The 21,296-nt window shown below is 40.9% G+C and overlaps 2 protein-coding genes and 1 long non-coding RNA gene across 3 annotated transcripts in view; 1 reads left to right on the top strand and 2 right to left on the bottom strand.

Annotated features, from left to right (window-relative positions):
• The window catches only part of LOC139081073 (uncharacterized), a 39,664-nt gene extending 30,598 nt beyond the window's left edge, over positions 1 to 9,066 (top strand). The window contains exons 2-3 of the long non-coding RNA XR_011536028.1: positions 8,552 to 8,637; positions 8,896 to 9,066. This is a non-coding gene — a long non-coding RNA (uncharacterized lncRNA). The remainder of the gene's footprint in view (positions 1 to 8,551; positions 8,638 to 8,895) is intronic.
• A 164-nt stretch (positions 9,067 to 9,230) lies between these two features.
• Positions 9,231 to 10,091, bottom strand: LOC103559759 (transcription elongation factor A protein-like 3). Its single transcript, XM_008533493.2, has one exon. It carries the CDS (start codon positions 10,089 to 10,091, stop codon positions 9,486 to 9,488), a length of 606 nt encoding a protein of 201 aa, XP_008531715.2. The 3' UTR covers positions 9,231 to 9,485.
• Positions 9,231 to 20,348, bottom strand: TCEAL4 (transcription elongation factor A like 4). Its single transcript, XM_070605089.1, has 4 exons — positions 18,714 to 20,348; positions 17,966 to 18,151; positions 10,469 to 10,535; positions 9,231 to 10,118 (listed from the first exon to the last, which is right to left on the bottom strand). Exon 1 carries the CDS (start codon positions 20,346 to 20,348, stop codon positions 19,659 to 19,661), a length of 690 nt encoding a protein of 229 aa, XP_070461190.1. The 3' UTR covers positions 9,231 to 10,118; positions 10,469 to 10,535; positions 17,966 to 18,151; positions 18,714 to 19,658.
• Positions 20,349 to 21,296: the final 948 nt, after the last annotated feature.

Here is a 21,296-nt window from a genome sequence, read left to right as displayed (position 1 = left end):
TCTCTACTCTCAATACTCTACTAAAACACTTCTACCTTACTTCCAACACCAGATGTGTGGGTTTTCCACACATCAAGCAATTCTGCAACACCAGCTGGGTGTCCTACGTTTTGACTCAATTCTGCCACTATCTACCAGGAGATAGCATCAGATCCCACAGGTAGAGCATTCAGTCCTACAACACTGCCCCTACACCCACTCCAAATGCCAGTCTCAAGTCCAGGTTACCTGTGCTTCTGACTGACTGGCTATAGATTGGAGGTTCCCATGACCCCCTCCTTGGGTTCAATTAATTTGCTAGAGCAGCTCACAGAACTCAAGAAAGCATTTTACGTACTAGGTTAGCAGTTTATTATAAAAGGATATAACTCAGGAACAGCCAGATGGAAGATAGGCATAGGGCAAAGAATGTGGGAAGGGGCATGGAGCTTCCATGCCTTCTCTGGGAGAGCCAGTCTCCCAGCACCTCCATGTGTTTACCAACCAGGAAGCTCCCTGAAACCAAGTTCATAGATTTTTATGGAGGCTTGACTACATAGGCATAATTCATTAAAACATTGGCCATTAGTGATTAACTCAACCTCCAGCCCCTTTCTCCTGCCCTGAGATGGGGTAGGGGGAAGGAGGGAGGGACTGAAATTTTCATCCTTCTAATTATGCTTGGTTCCTCTGGCAACCAGCCCCCATCCTTAGGTTACACAGGGGCTTTCCAAAGGTCACCTCATTAATGTAAACTCTGGTGTGGCTGAAAGGGACTTGTTAAGAATAACAGGACACCTTTGTTGCTCTCATCACTTAGGAAATTCCAAGGGTTTTAGGAACTTTGTGCAAGGAACAGGACAAAGACCAAATATGTATGTATTATAAATCACAATATCACAATAGAATGCACCAATGCAGCCATCTGGTCCTGGGCTTTTCTTTGAAGGAAATTTTGTGTGTGTGTGTGTGTGTGTGTGTGTGTGTGAGGAAGATTGGCCCTGAGCTAACATCTGTTGCCAATCTTCCTCTTTTTGCTTGAGGAAGATTGTTGCTGAGATAACATCTGTGCCAGTCTTCCTCTATGTTATGTGGGATGCTGACACAGCATGTCTTGATGAGCACAGTGTGTAGGTCTGTGCACAGGATCCGAACCTGTGAACTTCGGGTCGCTGAAGCGGAGTGTGTGAACTTAACCACTAACTAACCACAGGAAAACAATAGAGACAATCAATGAAACCAAAATTGGTTCTTTAAAAAGATCAACAAAATTGACAAACTGTTAGCTACACTGACTAAGAAAAAGCAAGACTCTCATTATTAAAATCAGGAACCAAAGTGGGAACATCACTACTGACCTTACAGAAATGAAGAGGATTATAAGGGAATAATATGAACAACTACATGTCAAGAAATTAGATAACCCGGAAGAAATGGACATTTTCTAAAAAGATATGCTGTACTGAAACTGATTCAAGAAGAATTAGAAAATCTGAATAGCCCTATATCAAATAAAGAAATTGAATCAGTAATCAAAATAATCTCACAAAGAAAAGCCCAGGCCCAGACACTTTCACTGGTTTAATCTACCAAACTTGAAAAAAAATTAATAACAAATCTTTATTTCGCCCAAAAATAGAATAGAGAACACTTCTCAACACATTCTATTATGTAAGCATTACCCTGATAACAAACCAGATAAAAATATCACAAAATAAGAAAACTACAGAACTAAACCCCTTATGGATATAGACACAAAATTCCTCTTCAAAATAGTAGCAAAATAATCCAGCATGATATATAAAGGATACCATGACCATGTGGAATTTACCTCAAGAATGCAAGGCTGGTTTGACTTCTGAAAATCAATTAATATAAAATGCTTATTAATACAATAAAGGAAAAAACCCCACATGATTATCTCACTAGACACAGAAAAGGTATTTGACAAAATGGGAACTTCCTCAACCTGATAAAGATATACCCAAATATAACTATAACTTACATTATACTTCATGGTGAAAGATTTGATGCTTTTCCCTTAAGATCAGGAAAAAGACAAGAATGTTTGATCCCCATACTTTTATTCAATATTGTAATGGAGGCTCTAGCCAGGGCATTAGGCAAGGAAAAGAATAAAAGGCATCCAGATTGGAAGGAAGAAGTAAATATATCTCTATTCATAGATGCCATCATCCTGTATATAATATTCCTTCGGTATCCACACACGAAAAAGCTTTTAGAAGTAATAAATATTCAGAAAGTTTGCAGAATATAATAGCAAAGTACAAAAGGAAGTTTTATTTTTATACACTAGCAATGAAATATCTGAAAATAAAAGTTAAGAAAATGATTCCAGAGCCTGCCCCTGTTGCTGAGTGGTTAAGTTCATGCACTCCACCTCATCAGTCCAGGGGTCACCGGTTCAGTTCCTGGGCACAGACCTACAAAACGCTCATCAAGCCATGCTGTGGTGGCATCCCACATGGAAGAACTAGAAGGACTTGCAACTAGGATATAGAACTATGTACTGGGGCTTTGGGGGTGGGGGGGAAGAGGAAGATTGGCAACAGATGTTAGCTCAGGGCCAATATTCCTCACCAAAAAGCATACCTTAAAAAAAAAAAGAAAGAAAATGATTCCATTTACAATGGCATCAAAAAGAATAAAATATTTGAGGATAAATGTAACCAAAGAAGTGCAAGAACTATACATTGAAAACTAAAAAACATTATTTAAAGAAGTTAAAGATGACCCAAATAAATGTAGAAGTGTCCTACATTCACGGATTGGAAGACTTCATACTGTTACCTTAGCAGTGCTTTCCAAATCGATCTGCACAGTCACAGCAATCTTAGCAAAATTTTGTCTGATATTTTTTTCAGAACTTGACAAGGTGATCCCAAAATTCTTATGGACATCCAAAGTACCCAGAATAGCCAAAACAATCTTGGAAAAGGAGAAAGTTGGAGGCCTCACAGTTATCTATTTCCAAATTTATTATAAAACTACAGTAATCAAGACAGTGTGGTACTTCATAAGGACAGACATATAGATCAATAAAATATAATTGAGAGTCTGGAACTAAACCCTCACATTTATGGTCAGTGGATATTCAACAAATGTGCCGAGATAATTCAATGGGGAAATAGTTTTTTCAAGAAATGGTGCTAAGACAACTGGATATCTGCATGCAAAAGAATTAATTTGGGCCCCCTACCTCACATCATATAAAAACTCAAAATGGATTATAGTTCTAAATGTAAGCGCTAAGCCTATAAAACTCCTGGAAGAAAACATGAGTAAATATTTATGACCATAGGTTAGGCAGTGTTTTCTTAGATGTGACACTAAAAGCATAGATGATAAAAAATAAAATAGATGAGTTGAACTTACTCAAAATGAAAAACTTTTGTGCTTCAAAGGACACCATCCAGGAAGTTAAAAGACAACCCACAGAATGGGAGCAAATAATTGCAAATCATATATCTGATAAGGGACTCATATCCAGAATATATAAATGTCTCTTACATGTCCACAATAAGAAGACAAATAACCTAATTTTAAAACCAGCAAATGTTTTGAATAGACGTTTCTCTAAAGAAGATAGACAAATGGTCACTATGTCCATAAAAAGATGTTCAATATCATTACCTATTAAGGAAATGCAAATCACATCACAGTGGGATACTACTTCACATTCACTAGGATAGATAAGATTAAAAAAACAGATAATAACAAGTCCTGGTGAGAATGTGAAGAAATTGGAGCCTCATACATTGTTAGTGGGAATGTAAAATGGTGCAGCCACTTTGAAAAACATTTGGCAGTTCCTCAAAATGCTAAACATAGTTACCATATGACCTAGCAATTCTATTCCTGGGTACATTCTCCAAAGAACTAAAACATGTGTCCAAACAACAACATTTACACAAACATTCATAGCAGCATTATTCATAACAGCCCAAAATAAAAACAACCCAAATGTTCAATGATGAATGGATAAATAATTGTGGTGTACCATATAATGGAATATTATTAGGCAGTAAAAAGGAATGGAGCACTGATACATGCTGTAACATGGATAACCCTTCAAAATATTGTTAGGTGAAAAAAGCTAGTCACAAAAGACCACGTATTGTATGATTGCATTTATATGAAATGTCCACAATAGCCAATTCATAGAAACAGAAAGTAGATTAGTGGTTGCCAGTAACTGAGTAAGGGGACGATGGTGGTGGAGGAGAATATGTAGAGTTTGCTAATGTAAAGGGTTTCTTTGGGTGATGATAAGGATATTCTAAAAGTAGGTAGTGTGATTGTTGCACAACTCTGTGAATATACTAAGTACAACTGAATTGTGTACTTTCAAGGGTTGAATTTTGTGGCATGTGAATTATATCTCAATAAAACCAATATATAAAAAAGTGTAATTGTTTCCATTTAAAGACAAAACACTGTTTCTCTGGTGGAAGAGGTCCATAGTAATCAACCTTCCCAAAGTGGATGGCTGGTACTCCCTGGAAATGGCGCTTTATGAGGGACTCAGCATTGGCCTCTGGTGTTGGCAGGTTCTGCTACTCAGCTGTGACAGTAGTCAGATAAGGCTGGTAATGGGAGACAATATTGTTGAGCTCTTGCATAGCTCTATTCCTGCTTCTGTAGCCACTTTGTACATGGGCTCATTGAGCAAACAGTGGGATTGCTGGAAGGAAAGGTTGAATGGTATTTTCAGAGATGGTCATTTTTTTCTCTCAATTATTGAGAATTTCCTCTGCATTGGATGTCCCTAGTGGGTACGCTCACTACCTGAATAGATATAGTCTATTTAGAAAGGAATGTGGTCTAGTAGCTTTTAGAACTCAAGATCCTCCCAACGATTAGAAACAGGCAGAAACTTGGTCAGGGTGTCCACTGAGGGAGCCCTGTGCCCCTGTTTCTTTGTGACCATCCAGATACCTTCCGTGAGCTGGTGCATGAACACTGCAGAGGATGAGCCTGATCTCTCTTATGCTCCCTCCCACAGAGTAGCCCCCACTGACAAATAATATTTTCCCAAGAGCTGGGGCAAACTGATTACCAGAGGGCTTGCTCTCCAGGGTCCTGAACTCTAAACTTCCCTGGGTTGGATGGACAAGTACCTCCTTGAAAAGCTAATTGAGATAACCAGACTTCTGAACAGATAGGGAGGGGCCCAGAGAACCAAGCTCTGAACAATTCTGACCCTCTACCAATGAGTAACAATCAGGATGCTATAACCTTAAAGAACAGTCAGTAGACATAAACAGTCCAGAAAATAAAATCACAGGGGCTGGTCCCGTGGTTGAGTGGTTAAGTTTGCGCACTCCACTTTGGCGGCCCAGGGTTTCACCAGTTCAGATCCTGGATGCGGACATGGAACCGCTCACTGGGCCACATTGAGGTGGCGTCCCACATACCACAGCTAGAAGGACCCACAACAAAAATATGCAACTATGTACCTGGGGGATTTGGGGAGAAAAAGCAGAAAAAAAAAGATTGGCAACAGTTGTTAGCACAGGTGCCAATCTTTAAAAAATAAATAAGTAAAAAATAAAATCACAGAGTAAAAACCTATTTTTTTAAATGAAGGCACAGGCTGGGTCAACCATTTTGTGAGCTGATCACAGAAAAAGAGCTTTGAATTTATTTATGATAAATTTTAGTAAAATTGGAAGGAAGGAATGCAGGGCATTAGGTGTTCAGTCAAGGAAAGTTACAAGCCACAGAAACCAACTCTGGCTAATTTAAGCAGAAAGGGAATGTATTAAAGGGTATTGGGTAGCCTTGGGATGGGGCTAGGAGAGGCAGAGGAACAGGCTTAAATTTTCCACAGTTGGGAACAACATTCAAAATTACACTTGAGATTCAATCTGATTTCTGTCTCTATAGTTTTGCTTTTTCTAGAATGTCTTATAAATGGAAGCATACTAGAGGGTAGCCTTTTTTGTCTGGCTTCTTTCACTTAGCCTAATGAATTTAAGTCATTCCTATTTTTGCATGTACCGGTAGTCTTTCCCTTATTTATCCATTCACCGTTTGGGGAACATTTGGGCTGTTACCAGTTTGGAGCTGTTACGAATAAAGCTACTAAAATTTTCATTTCTCTTCGGTAAATTCCTAGGAATGGGATTACTGGGTCATATGGTAAGTGTATGCTACCAAACTTTCCCAAAGTGGCCATGCCATATTGTATTCCCACCAACAATGAGAGTTTCAGTTGTTCCATATCTTTTCTAGGACTTTATAATAACAGTTCTTTGTCTTTGTTTTTTAGTTTAGCCACTACAATGGGCGTGTAGTGATATCTCATTATGTTATTAATTTCCATTTCCCTGATTATTAATGATATTGAACATCTTTTCATGTGATCACTTGCCATCTTCATCTCTTCTTTGGTGAAGTGTCTATTCAAATCTTTTTCCTATTTTTAAATTATGTTATTTATCTTATTATTAGTTGTAAGAGTTCTTTGTATATTCTAGAGACAGGGACTTTATCAAATTTCTTCTTCCAGGTGGAAGCTTGTCTTTTCATTTTCCTAACAATGGCTTTGAAGAGAAGTTTAAAAATACTTTAATATATATGTGGTCCAATTTACCAGTTTTATCATTAGTGCTTATGTCCCTTTATGAAATGTTTGCCTAACCCAAGATAACCCCCTTTTTCCTATTTTTCTAACAATATCTTAAATTTTATTGTCTGCATTTACATGCTTTATCATTAGCATTTGCCTTTTCCCATTTCTTAGTAGGAGAAACCTCTGGAACTTATTAAGTAGACAGTGGCAGAAAAATAATTTCAAAAGTCTTTAGATCACTACAAAATTAATAAGCAATAATATTTTACTCTGCAACTACAAGCTATTTTTTTCTATTTTTAAAAGAAGTTTTTTATAATTTTAGGTTTTACATTTGGAGCTATGAACCATTTTGAATTCATGTTTTGTATATGGTGTGAGGTAAAGATACTTTTTTGTATATGGATGTCTCCTATAGATCGAAAGTTTGCATAATCCCAAAATTCAAGTGTTAAATCCTAATGCCCAATGTGATGTTATTTGGAGGCGGCACCTTTGGGAGGTGATTAGGCCATGCGGGTGGAGCCCTCATGAGTGGGATTAGTTCCATTTTAAAAGAGAGCTCCCTTACCCCTTCTGACGTATGAAAACATCTGTTTATGAACCAGGAATCAAACCCTCACTAGAGACCAAATCTGCCAGCGCCTTAATCTTGGACTTCCCAGCCTCCAGAACTGTGAGAAATAAATGTTGTTTAAGCCACCCAGTCGGTGGTATTTTTGTTAGAGCAGCCTGAACTAAGACAACATCCAATTATTCCAGTAGCGTTTGTCGTCTTTCTCCATTGAATTACTTTGGGACTTTTTTAAAAAATGAATTGACCATATACAAGTGGGCTTCTTTCTGGACTGTTTTATTCCCTTGATCTCTATGTCTATCTTTACGCCAATACTACACAATCTTGATTACTGCAGCTTTATAGTTAGTCTTGAAATCAGGCAGTGAGTCCTCCAACTTTGTTTTTCATTTTCAAAATATTTTGGCTATGCTATGTCCTTTGCTTTTCCATATAACTTTTAGAATCTCAGTTTGCTGGGATTTTTATTGGGATAGCATTGCATTTATAGGTCAATTTTTGAGAGAATCACCATATTAACACTATTGAGTCTCTAATCCATGAACAGTGTATCTCTCTAAACTCAGGACTCCTGATTCAACCATAATTTAAGTATATGTGTCAAGTACAGTGTAAAGGATATGAGGATGAATAAAAAAGATTTTGTTTTGAGAAAGGAGCGTACTGGTAGATTAAATAAAAATGTCTAACCTTAAGAGTTCTTAATAGTTTTAAGAGCACTATTACCTTTTGCAGTTGGAACTGGTTTGGAATGGGAAGGGATATTTTCAGCTTGAAACTTAGTTGTGTAACCCTCTGTGATTATTTGTGGACAAGTCCCTTGATTTTGTGTAGCAAGCCAGCCAGGAGACTTTTTAGAGAGAAAACTCACACTAAGAATGGTATGTTAGTTTAGATATGGTTTCCCTGGGGTACTGTGGTGTGGTGTTCAGTTCAAATCACTATCCATTGTCTGGTCCATAGATTAGTCTCAGGACACAGCCCCCAGTGGACTCAAAATATCAGAGCCCTATGAAGAAAAAAGAAACTATAAGCAAATATAAAGTGAACTAAAAGTATTGATGACTACATTGCTAAGAACTGCGTTATACAGTGAGGCCCAAGCAGCCCTGGGACAGTACCACTTGGGTAGGTACAACTCTGAAATTGAGAGAAGGGCTTTATCCACACTCATATAGGAGTCAAATAGAGGCTTTGGCCCTTTAGGGACTATGAAGAATCAGAAGGGCTCTGTCACACCAATAGCTGTCAGCATAGGGTACAGGGCACAGCAGAACAGGAGTGCCCAGAAGATACAGTAGTATCCAGAGAAGGGTGGCACCCTCTTCTCAGCTGCTTGGACTTGTTCCTGGGAACAGGTAAGTTCTAACTTCAACCCTTCCCTGAGTGTCTGACAGGGTCCAAGGACTGACTGCTACATAGGAGCCAGCCCTACACGGTTTACATACTCAGTACCTCATCTGATCCACTCAGCAGTCGCGAGGTAAGTTTTATCTCCGTTTCACAGGTGACAACACTGACCCTTATAGCAGTGGGTCTGTTATAACTGCCAGGTTGCTTCCTCTAGCTATGAGTCCAAGAGATAATGCGAGTTTTACTTAGCATTTTACATTTTGACAACAGGAATTTTAAGTGTCTTCATTGCCCTCATAAGCTCACTGAACAGTTTAATCTCTTATGTATTGTTTTCTGGTTTTAGTTATTTTTTTATTATGACCTACATAATCCATATATCTTCCAGGGAAAAGTGGAGATGAGTGAGCAAAGAAAAAGAATCACACGTGGTGGGAGCCACAGGACAGTAGAAGACCCAGGAGAAGGGGTGGCAGTGCCCACTGACACGGTTAGAACGAGGGGAAGGCATGGGGATGCGCACTCGCAGAGGAATGGCATGGGGGCACCTAACCATCAGGTGATTGGACTCATTTTTGAGCACAGGCGAGACCTATTTTTGGCTACCATGCAGGAAAAACCATTGCCTACTTTTTAGTGCACACACTCTCAGAGTTTTCTCTATGCACAAATGCATTATGCAAACATATTTATATTTTTACAAAAACGGGCTGATGCTGTGTATGCGGTTCTGAAAACTGTTTTTTCTTTATTGTTATTTTACAATATACCACAAACATCTCTTCCATGCACATGGGTGAAAATCCCCCACTGACAGACAGAGCACTGTAGTTGGATCAAAAGGCTGCTGGTAACAAGAGTGACACCTAAAGCAAAGTATCAGCTTAAGGTTAAAGCACATAGCCTGGCAAATGCCTGCCAGGGAAAGCAGGGTTGGAAATATTCCCATCAGAGAAATCAGAATCAAGGCCACAGGCATTAAAGATAGGTGATATCATGTAAACCCCTTTGGCCCCGACCTCCGCCCCTCACTCCCCTGACACCACGTTGGCCCCTTGGGGCGAATGGATCCTGTACATCTCTTTGTATCCAATGAAAACCACCCATTTTCTGCTTTTTCCTTAGCTCTTCCTGAGCCCTTGACATATCTCCACATTCTCTCATCATCTCCTCACTGCCCAAATGCCTTTCCTGTAGGTCCTCCTGATAGTCCTTGGGGGAGTCGTCCGTCCCCCTGTCGGTTTTCCTTTTTGCTTTCCGGGGCACATAATCTTCAGCCGGGCGCTTTTCGGCAGCCCGCCGCTCGCTCTCTGGCTTTGCCTGGGATTCTCGCTTGCCCTCGCCGCCCTGTGGTTTTCCCTCATCTTCGGACTGGCCCTGCTTGTCCTGCTTTCCCTTATCTTCTGGTTGCGCCTCATCATCTGGCTGTCCCTCATTCTGGGGCTTTCCCTTGTGCCCTGGCTGCCCCTCTACTTCTGGTTTTCCTTCCTCATCTGACTTTTCTTCATCTTCAGGCTCTACTTCATCTTGTGTCTTTCCTTCACTTTCCAGCTTTCCTTCATTTTCATTGCAGAGTTTTTCCATGTTGAGATTTCCTCTCCTTTTCCTGTCCTGGGGGTGAGGGGAATAGGAGACAAGGGAGACTGAGGGCTTGGGGGCGGAATGCAGGTCTGGATACTACTTGCATCTCGTCCCCTGTCAGGGTTCCCCTGACCAGCCTCGGCCTCCAAGTGTGCCTCCTGCCCACCCCTTTACCCCCATCACTCCTCCCACACACCAGAGCCAACCCTTTCCCTGGCAGGCCCTACCACCTTCTGTACCATCCTTCAGTGTGGCGGCGTGCCTGTCTATTATGTATGTGGTGGTGGGATGCGAGTGGGGCCCTCAAATTCTGCCCAGGCCATGCCCTCCACCCACCTCCCCGGAGTCCCCATCCGGGGCCCCTCCCCCCTTTTACTGACCTGCAGAGATTCTGGACAGGTTCCTCCTTTTCTAGCCTAGCAGAGTGCTGGGAACAGAGACGAAGACCTGCAGACAGACAGCAGACAGGGGCAGGGGCTGCACGCTCAAGGGACTGAGGTTTCTTTTCTGAATTTGAGCCCTCGTCATCCAACGTTTCCCTCTCCTATTTCCCCTGCATCCCAGCCGCCATTACCTTTCAGGCCTCGGGCACCAGACCAGGATGCTTTCCAAACTGTTTGGGTCTCTGTGACCCCCTCCCCAACAGGCAACCCGCCCCCAACCCAAACGCTTTTCGCGGAGATCGCTATTTTCTCATAGGCGCAGAGTGTGAGGGGGGTTATTAGCAGAAAGTGTCTACGTTTCACTGTCGCACTGCGGGGGCGCCCCCTCCCCTCCCCATCGCAGGCTCGAAAATAGATGGAGGGCGCAGAGGAGGGGCGTCGAGGAGAAGGCGGCGGGGCCCGCTGCGGGGTCGTCCCTCCCTCCCCACTGCCCGCGCCCCGTCCCCCTCCTCATCCATCTCCTGGACCCCTTCGTCGGCCCCTCCCCGCTGCTCCCGGATCCTACTCCCACCCACCTCCACCTCTGCCCCGGGACGCCGGAAGCGCCCATCTCCACACTGACCTGCGGGCCCGGGACGGCCTGCGCCTCCTCGGGCTCGCTGAAGCCCGCTCGCCCCTCGCCCGCCACCCGGGCAGCTCGGGGAGCTGGTTCCGCGCGGGCGACGGGACCGCAGGGCGGCGAGCGGGTGCGCGGGCTGCTGCCCACGTCGGCGCCCGGCCGGTCACGTGAGCACCGCGTCACCGGGCTCGGCCCCCGCCCCGCCCCCCCACCCCATCCCCGAGGGACTGGCAGCTGCGGACCGTGGGGGTGGGGAGGGCGGGTGACCAAGAGGGAGTCACCGAGAGAGCAGGAGGCAGGCGACTTCCTTACCGCAGGTGCTTTACCTGGCGCATTTCAGGTCCTTGCACAGCATCTCTCTGAGATGCTCATGATCGCAGGGTGTGACAGCTGATCACACGAAGGGTACCCGACTTCGCCAAGAGCGCTCAGCAACAGAGCCTCACAGCCCATTTTCAAGACCAGCTCAGCCTAACTCCATGGCCTGGGTGATGGTGCCCTCTAGGAAGCTGCGCTGCCACCTATAGTGGTAGTGTTCCTTGGCCTCCTCTCTCCTGGGTGATCTCTGTTCATTTCCCTCCAAGCACAGATGATTTCCAAATTGCTTCTCCAGGCTGTCCCCTCCCCGGAGCCTAAGATTCATTTTTGCTTTCCCATCAGCAATATAGGAGAGTGCTTGTTTCCCTACACCCTTTCCAACCTGTGTGACATATTTTTAATTTTCACTAATATGATAGGTGAGAAGTAGTATCTCAATGGCATTTTATTTTGCGCTTCTCTATGTTTAATGACAATTTTAATATCATTATGAATTGTCTGCTCATATCTTTCCCATATTTTTCTTTCTTTTTTTAGGAAGATTGGCCCTGAGCCAACATCTGTTGCCAATCTTCCTTTTTTTTTTTCTCCCCAAAGCTCCAGTACATAGTTGTATACCCTAGTTGTAGGTCATTCTAGTTCTTCTATGTGGGATGCCGCCACAGCATGGCTTGATGAGGGGTGGGTAGGTCCATGCCCAGGATTCGAATGAGGGAATCCCAGGCCGTGAAAGCAAGTGCAGGAAGATAACCACTCAGCCATGGGGTGGCCCCCATATATTTCTATTGGATTGTCAATCCTTCTCCCCTCATTTTTCAAGTGTTGTTTATACACTATATTAGGCCTTTATCTTTTATATATGTTGGAAATATATACTTCCAGTTTGTTAGTTGCTTTTTGACTTTATAGTGTTTCTGCCATGCATTAAAAAAAGTAGTAAAATTTATCAAACTTTTCTTTTATTGCATCTAGATTTTGGTTCATGGTTAAGAACTCTTTTCCTACATGAAGGCAATGAGGAATTCACCCATGTTTTCTTATAGTACTCATATGGTTAACTATACTTGCCTTGAGGGCATCTGTGGTTAAGGAATAAACCAGTGCCAAACTGAGTTGAAACTATGGCAGATTCAATGTACTAGAGTAATAAAAACGAAAGCCCAAGACTCATTAAAAGGGGAGAGGATTCCTAACAAACCATCACTCATACACCTCAAATGTTTCACTTTAAGGGTAATTTTAAACTGGAAATAAACTAGCCCCCACAAAGTCTTTTAGCTTGACTTTGCAATATATAGGTAGACTGGTAAACTTTGAGCTTTGAACATAGATTATGGTGGTTCCAGACAGGAAGCACTCTTATGGGCCTGACCAATGCAAACAAAATCTCTGGAGTAAGATTCCATCATCCTAAGCCTCAAATTATCTCAACAAACAATTGTTGAAGTAAAATGCCCACAAAGAAAGATAAGCAAGAACACAAAGAAAGTAAGAAGCAGTAGAGACAACAGGCAACACAAACAGATCCATTAGCTTCGAATTATTTGAATTATCAGATACAGACTATTAGACCACAATGCTTAGTGTATTCAGATAAATAGAATACAATTTTGAAAATTTCACAGAGAACTAAAAACCAGAAAAAGTAAAAAATAAATAAATGGAAATTCTAAAACTAAAAATTAACTTAGCTGAAATTAGAAACTAAATGTATGGCTTTAACAGCAGATAGACGCAGCTCAAGAGAGAATTAAAGAATTAGAAATTATGTTCAGAAGAAAATATCCATAAGGCTGCACAGTAGTCAAAAACATGGAAAATACAGAAGGGAGGGTATCATAAGATCTAACAGGGATTTACTGGTAATTCGAGAAGTAAAAGAGAACTGGAATGGTTTAGAGGCAATCTTTGAAGATATAATGGCTGAGAATTTTTTCAGAACTGATGAAAGACATTGATCCATAGAGCCAAGAAGTCCAACAAATTCCAAACAGGATAAATAAAAACTCACACATAGGGGGCTGGCCCAGTGGTGCAGCAGTTAAGTTCGCATGTTCCACTTCAGCGGCCTGAGGTTTGCCAGTTTGGATCCTGGGTGCTGACATGGCACTGACTGGCAAGCCATGCTGTGCTAAGTGTCCCACATATAAAGTGGAGGAAGATGGGCACAGATGTTAGCTCAGGGCCAGTCTTCCTCCAAAAAAAAAAAAAAACTCATACATAGATGCATAATAGTGAACTTTCAAAGAAACAAAGATAAAGAGAAAATCACAAAAGTCGCCATAAAAAAAACAGAGTATGCCTTGAAAGGAACAAATGTTAGGTTGATTTGTTGCTGGATTCTCAACAGCAACAATGGAAGCATGAAGATGGTGGGATGATATCTTTAGTGTCTTGAAATAAAATAATATCAAGAAATGATAACCAGCAAAAATACCCTTCAAAAATGAGGTGAAATAAAGACCTTTACAAATAAACAAAAACAAACAGAGTTTGCCAGCAGCAGGCAGGAACAAAAGGAAATACTAAATGCTACAAGGCATTCCCCAGATAACAGGAAAATGATTCCAGATGAAAGACAAGATGAAGGATGGAATAAACAGTGATTAAAAGGATAACTATCTATTTAAATATAGGGGCCGGCCCCATGGCAGAGTGGCTAAGTTCACACCCTCCGCTTCGGCAGCCCAGGGTTTCACCTGTTTGGATCCTGGGCATGGCCATGGCACCAGTCATCAAACCATGCTGAGGTGGCATCCCTCATGCCACAACTAGAAGGACTCACAACTAAAATTATGCAACTATGTACCGGGGAGTTTTGGGAGAAAAAGGAAAAATACAATAAAATCTTTAAATTTAAATCAATGCTACATAAAACAATAATATTTTGTTAATTCATATTGATCAATAACATATGAGTCAAGAGAGCTGGAGTAAAAGTATTTGAAATTCTGGCATTATCTGGGGAGTGTCTAAAAGCATAAATTAATATTAGCCTTTGATAAGGCAAGACTGTGTGCTATAATTGCCAGATAACCATTAAGGAAAAGTAAAAGAGTGTAAAACTCCTAAGCTAATAAAAGTGAAAAATAAGAAAATAATCAATAAAGAAGAGAAAACTAACATAGATCAGATAGGACATGGAGAAGGAATTTGGCACAATAGTTAACTTATATCTATTAATATAAGTAAGTATATTAAATATAAGTGGCTTACATGAAGAAATTAAAAGACAAAGATTTTCAGAGCGGAAAAAATCCAACTATATACTGTTTACAAAAGACATATCTGAAATATAAAGATACATAAACACTGAAAGTAAAAGTACAGAAAAAAGTATAACATAAAAACACTAATCAAAAGAAGCCCATTATAGTTAAATTAATAACAAAATAGACTTTAAAACAAGAAGCATTACAACACATAAGGCGTGTCACTTCATGATATTTTAAATTTGTATGCACTTACTAACTTGACCTCAAAATAAAAAAAAAAAATTTGACAGAACTACAAGGAGAAATAAAGAAATGAGTGTTGATGAATAAGCATTTCAGTGTTAACACTCCTATCTCTGTAACTATGGAAATATTTAAAGTGTTGAAAGAAAAAACCCACCAACCTAAAAGTCCATATTCAGCGAAATTATCCTTCAAAAGTGAAGGCAAAATAAATACTTTGTCTCAGACAAAAACTGATGAAATTCAGCACCAGCAAGCCTTCGCTTCAAGAAACGTTAAAAGATTTTCTCCAAGCAGAAGGAAAATGATATAGGTCAGCAACTCATATCTACATAAAGAGCACTGGAAATAGAATAAATGAAAGTAAAATGAAATCTTTATTTTTCTTATTCTTAATTGAATAAAAGATCTGTTTGTCTAAAGTAATAATAGTAACAATGTATTGAGTGATTATAGCATATGGATAAGTGAAGTGAATAACGAATACTCTGTAATAAGGTAACTGCGCTATATATAAGAAAGCAGAATAGTGTTATTTGAAAGTGATGTTGGTTAAAACTGCATATTGTAAACTCAAGAGAAATCACTAAAAATATTTTAGAAAGAAATGTAATTGATACGCCAAGAGAGAAGGCAAGTGGAATCACGGAAAATACTCAATTAAAAATAGAGAAGTCAGAAAAAGAAGCTTCCGACAACAAATAGAAAACAGTTATAAACATGGTCGATATTAATCCAAATATAAAAAGAATCATTTTAAATGTGAATGGTTTAAATACACCAATTAAAGATAGAAATTTTCAGAGTGGATTAAAAAAACCCAACTATATGTTGTGTATACAAAGCCCACTTTAAATATAAAGACTCTGAGAGGTTAATAGTAAAGCAATGGAGAAAGATATACCACACTACACCAATCGAAAGAAAGCTGGACAAAAAAGAAAGCTAGAGTAGCTGTATAATTTAGGACAAAGCTGACTGCAGAACAAGTAAAATTATCAGAGATAAAAAGGGGCACTACATAATGATAAAGAGATCAATTCTGAAAAAAAACGCACATAATCCTACACATGTATGTACCTAACAAAAGCGTCAAAATATATGACGCAAAAACAGATAAAACTGAAAGGAGAAACAAATCCATGATTAGGGTTGAAGACTTCAACACCTCCCAGTCAGTAATTGATAGATTAAGCAGGCAGGATATCAATAATGATTCAGTTGACCTGAACAGCACTATCAATCAAGTTGATCTAAGTGGCATTTATAGAACATTTCATCTAACATCAGAATGCATTTTTTTCAAGCTTACTCAGAACATCCACCACGAGAGTCCAGATTCTGGGCCATAATATACACCTTAACAAATTTAAAGGAATAGAAATCATAAAAGTCTGCTCTCAATGGAATTAAACTAGAAATAAATAAGAGAAAGATAGATGGAAAACCAAAATATTTGGGAATTAAAGAACACATTTCTAAATAACACGAGTCAAAGAAGAATTCTCGAAAGAAATGTAAAAATAACTTGCAACATATCAAAATTTTTGAGATGTAGCAAAAGCAGTGCTTAGAAGGAAATTTCTAGCTTAAATGCATATAAGAGAAAAGAAGAAAGATCTAACATAAATAACCTAAGCTTTCTCCTTAAGAAACTAAAGAAAAAAGTATAATTTAAGCCTAGAGCAAGCAGAAGGAAAGAAATAATTAGAGAAGAAATCAATGAAAGTGAAAACAGGAAAACAGTAGAGAAAAATCAATGAAACCAAAAGCTGGTTCTTCGAAAAGATAAATAAAATTGATACATCTCTTCCCAGGGTGACCAAGAAAAAAAGAAAGAAGACTCACATCAACAATATCAGAAATGAAAGTGGGGTTATCACTACTGAGCCCAGGGACATTAAGATAATAAAGGAAAACTATAAAAACCTCTATGCCTACAAATGTGGTAACTTAGACGAAATGGACTGATTCCTGAAAAAATAAAACTACTAAAACTCACACAAGGAGAAAAAGATAACCTGAATAACCCTGTATCTATTAAAGACATTGAATCAATAATCAATAACCTTCCAAAGATAAAAATCACCAGGGCCAAATAGTACCAAACATTTAAGGATAACCAGTGAACATTTAGGAATCAACAGTGAATTCTACCAAACATTTAAGGAAAAAATAATACCAGTTCTCTGTAAACTTTTCCAAAAAATAGAAATAGAACACTTGACTCATTCTGTGAGGCTAGTATTAGTCTAAATCCAAAACCAGATAAAAGACGTTACAAGAAAGGAAAACTACAGACCAACATCTCTCATGAACACAGACACAACATCCTGAACAAAACATTAGAAAATTTAATCCAGTGTATAAAAAATTGTGCACCTAATAAGTGGGATTTATTCTAGATATGCGAGGCTGATTCAACACTTGAAAATCAATCAATATAATCCACATGAACAGACTAAAGAAGAAAAATCATATGATCTTATCACTTGATGCAGAAAAAACATTTGACAGAATCCAACACCCATTCATAAAAGTTCTCAAACTAAGATTAGAGGAGAACTCCTCAATTTGATAAAGACTATCTATAAAAAACCCATGACTAACATCATACTTAATGGTGAGAGAAAGCGGACACTTCACGTTAAGATCAGGAACAAGGCAAGGATATCCATTCTCATTGCTCCTGTTAAACATCATACTGGAAGCCCTAGCGAGTGCAATTAAGACAAAAAAAGGAAATAAAACAGATACAGATTGAAATGCAGGAAATAAAACTGTCTTCATTTGCAGATGACATGATTGTCTATGTAGAAAATGCCAAAGCATTAACAAACTCTTGGTCACAAGGTCATAAGATGTAAGGTCAATACACAAAAGTCAATTGCTTTCCTATATACCAGCAATGAACAATTGGAATTTGAAATTTAAAAATACCATTTATAACAGCAGCCCCAAAATGCAGAAGGTGACTAAAGAATCTGAGTGTATTACAAATATATGAAATAACCTCACTGAAAAAGACAGGACAATAAGGTGCTGACATAGGTAACTTTGGAAATGAGTGGAGTCTGTAAGACTAAAGATAAAATTTACCTCTGTGGTCCTCTTCCCAAAAACACTCAACAGATCGAAACTGTGAGACATTATACACAATATCTGACCAGTACTTCTCAAAAGTGTCAAGGGCGTCAAAAACAGGGAAGGTCAGAAAACGTCACAGCCAAGAGGAGCCTAGGGAGACATGACGACTAAATGTAAGGTGGTAACCTGGGTGAGTTCCTGGAAGAGAAAAAGGACATTAAGGAAAAACTGAGGAAATCTGAACAAAGTATGTGATTTGGTAAATAATAATGTATCAATATTGCTTCACTGTGACAAATGCACCACACTAATGTAAGATGTTAATAATAGGGAATACTGGGTTTGGGGTATACAGAAACTCTGTTCTATCTATGCAATAATTCCGTGAATCTACAACTGTCCTAAAATAAAAGTTTATTTTAAAAAAACAGTATAAGCAAATAAAAGGCTAATAAAAAGCCAGGAAAAACATCACATAGGTAGATGGGTCTGTTGAGATGGCAAGGCAGGGCTTAACAGGAGTTTCCTGGGAGAAAACTCCTTCTAAGAAAAAGGTCTCAGCAGACAAGAGATTAACAGGTGAGAATAGCATAGCATCTGGTCACTCAGATTTTTCTCCTGGCTCAATCTCCAGTATCTAAATCCAGAGGAGACGGCTGTAGGCAAAAACACACACAAACCAACCGAAAACTTAGAAAGGGATGTTTCATAAAAATTTTATGAAATATCAAGGCCTAAGTGACAATTGTGTACTACCCACCTGACTTAGAGTAACTCTGATTTGGGTAGAGAAGAATTCTTGACCCTTCTGATGAGACAGTGTTGCCTTAGTCCATCGTGGTCTCCAGCCCACCGGCAGCAGTGGCGCCCTCAGGAGGGTGCAGAGCCCATGAGAAGAGGCACAGTGCCCATCAGTCATGGTATTACCCAGGGGAGAGTGACACCCACCTTTCTTCCTGGACACAGGTGAGAGCTCCCTCAGCTCTCCCCCAAACATCTGATGGAGTTCTGGTCCTGCAAGTGCAGGGGAGAGGGCAGGAGCCAGCCCAACACAGTTCACACACTCAGGACCTCATCTGATCTTCTCCACAGCCTTGCAAGGCAAGTTTTATCCCCATTTCACAGATGACAAGACTGTTCCTTAGAGAAATGGATCTGTAATAACTGCCAGGTTCATACTTCCAGCTTCGAGCCCCAGAGATAATGTGAGTTTTATGCATCATTTTACATCCTGACACCAAGAACTTTGTGTCTCCACTGCCTTCATAAACTCACTGAACAGTTATTTTGATTGCTTGGTATATATGGTTTTCCTATTTTTTGTCTTTCATTGTTTTTATGACAAAAGTAATCTGTGTTTTTAGGAGAAAACATATGTCGAACAAAAAAGGAACAGGAAAAAAAATCACCCACAGATAACCACTGTTCATCTTTTAGTGGACACAGCTTTTAGAGTTTTTTTCTGTACATAGATCACTAGGTAAATATCTTTGCAGATTTAGAAAAATGAACTGATGCTGTATATATGGTGCTGCAAACTGTTTTCTTTTTAATTTTATAATGCACTATAAACATTTTTCCATGCAACGGATGAAAATCTGCTACTGAAACACAGAGGGCTGCGGTTGGATAACAAGAATGACACCTAAAGTAAAGTATTAGCCTAAGGTTAAAGCACAGGGCCTGGCCCATGGAGGCCAGGGCACTACACAAAAGGAATGTCTTCAAAGCCCCTTTGTGGCGCCCTGCAACCACCCCTGAGTTCCCTTGGGCCCCTCGGGTGGAAGGGGTCCTGTAAGCTTTTTTGCATCCACATAAACCCCCCCAATTTCTGTCTGGTTTTCTTCACCTCATCCTCCACCCTAGCCATCTCATCAAATTCTCTTATCATCTCCTCATTGCTCAAATGCATATCGTGTATGGCCTCCTTATATTCCTTGAGGCACTGAGCCAGCCCCTTGTTGGTTTTTCTCTTGGCTTTCCTGGGTACATCATCCCCAGCTGGGCGCTTTCCTGCAGCCTTTGGTTCGCTGGCTGGCTTTTCTTCTTCTTTTGGCTTTCCCTGGCTCTCTGGATTTCCCTGGGTCTCTGGTTTTCCTTCTTCTTTTGGCTTTCCCTGGCTCACTGGCTTTCCCTGGTTTTCTGGCTTTCCATGGCTCTCTGCTTTTTCTCCTTCTTCTGGCTTTGCCTCACTCTCTGGCTTCTCCTTATCATTTAGTACTTCCTCATCTTCTGTCTTTCCCTCGTGATCTGTCTTTCCCTCGTTTTCTAACTTCTCCTTGTCTTCCAGACTACAAGCTACTTCCGGCTTTCCCATATCGAGTGGCTGTTCTTTGTTTTCCATCTTTCCTTGGTTCTCAGGCATTTCTTCATTTTCAGTGCAGAGTTTTTCCATGTTGAGATTTCCCCTCCTTACCCTGTCCTGGGGTTAGGGGAAAGAGGACACAAAGAGGAGACAAGGGAGACTGAGGGCTTGGAAGTGGAATGCAGGTCCGGATAGTACTTGCATTTCGCCCCTTTTCAGGGTTCCCCTGACCTGGTCCGACCCCTAATTGCGCCTTCTGCCCACCTTTTTACCCCATCACTCCTCCCAACCGTTTTCCTGGCAGGCCCTACCATTTTCTCCATGTTTGCTCAGTGTGGCATAGTGGGTGTGTAAGTGTGTTGGGAGGTAGGCAGTGGGGCCCCAAATTCTGCCCAGCCCATGCCCTCCACACTCCCCACTGCTCTGAGTCCCTGTCCAGCAACAGCCCTCCTTCACTGACCTGCGGGAATTCTGGACAGGTTTCTCCTCCTTTTCTAGTCTAGCAGAGTGCTGACAACAGCAGACACGCAGACCTGCAGACAGACAGCAGACAGGGGCTGGGCGTTCGGTGGATGCACAGGGACTCGGGTACCTTTCCTGAATCCCGGCCCTCCACACCCAAGGGTTCCCTCCCCAACCTCCTCCACCCCCCGCACCCCAGCCGCCATTTATTTTCACGCCTCGAGCGCCACACCAGGATGTTTTCCAAACTAATTTTGGATCTCTGCGTCCTTCTCTCCGGGAGGCAACTCGCCTCCCCACCCTCGAGGTCAACTTTTTTCTCTACATACGTTGTGGTAAAAGGGGGTTTATTTCCACTGTCTCACTGCTGGGGCGCCCCCAGCTCACCATCCCCGGCTCTAAAATGGACGGAAGTCAGAGAGGACGAGGTGCGGAAAAAGGGGCACGGGGACTTGGGGTGTCCGCCTTCCCCACCCTCCGCCCATTGGCCGCTTGCCCCCCTTAGCCATTTTCCCACCGCCATCTCTATCTGCACTCGGGCCAGCTTCCTTCGACCCGGACCCCATCCCCAACCTT

Source organism: Equus przewalskii, chromosome X, assembly GCF_037783145.1.
Source record: "Equus przewalskii isolate Varuska chromosome X, EquPr2, whole genome shotgun sequence".
NCBI classification, from domain to species: domain Eukaryota; kingdom Metazoa; phylum Chordata; class Mammalia; order Perissodactyla; family Equidae; genus Equus; species Equus przewalskii.
Note: the sequence above shows the minus strand (reverse complement) of the source record. Positions and strands in the feature narration are given on the sequence as shown.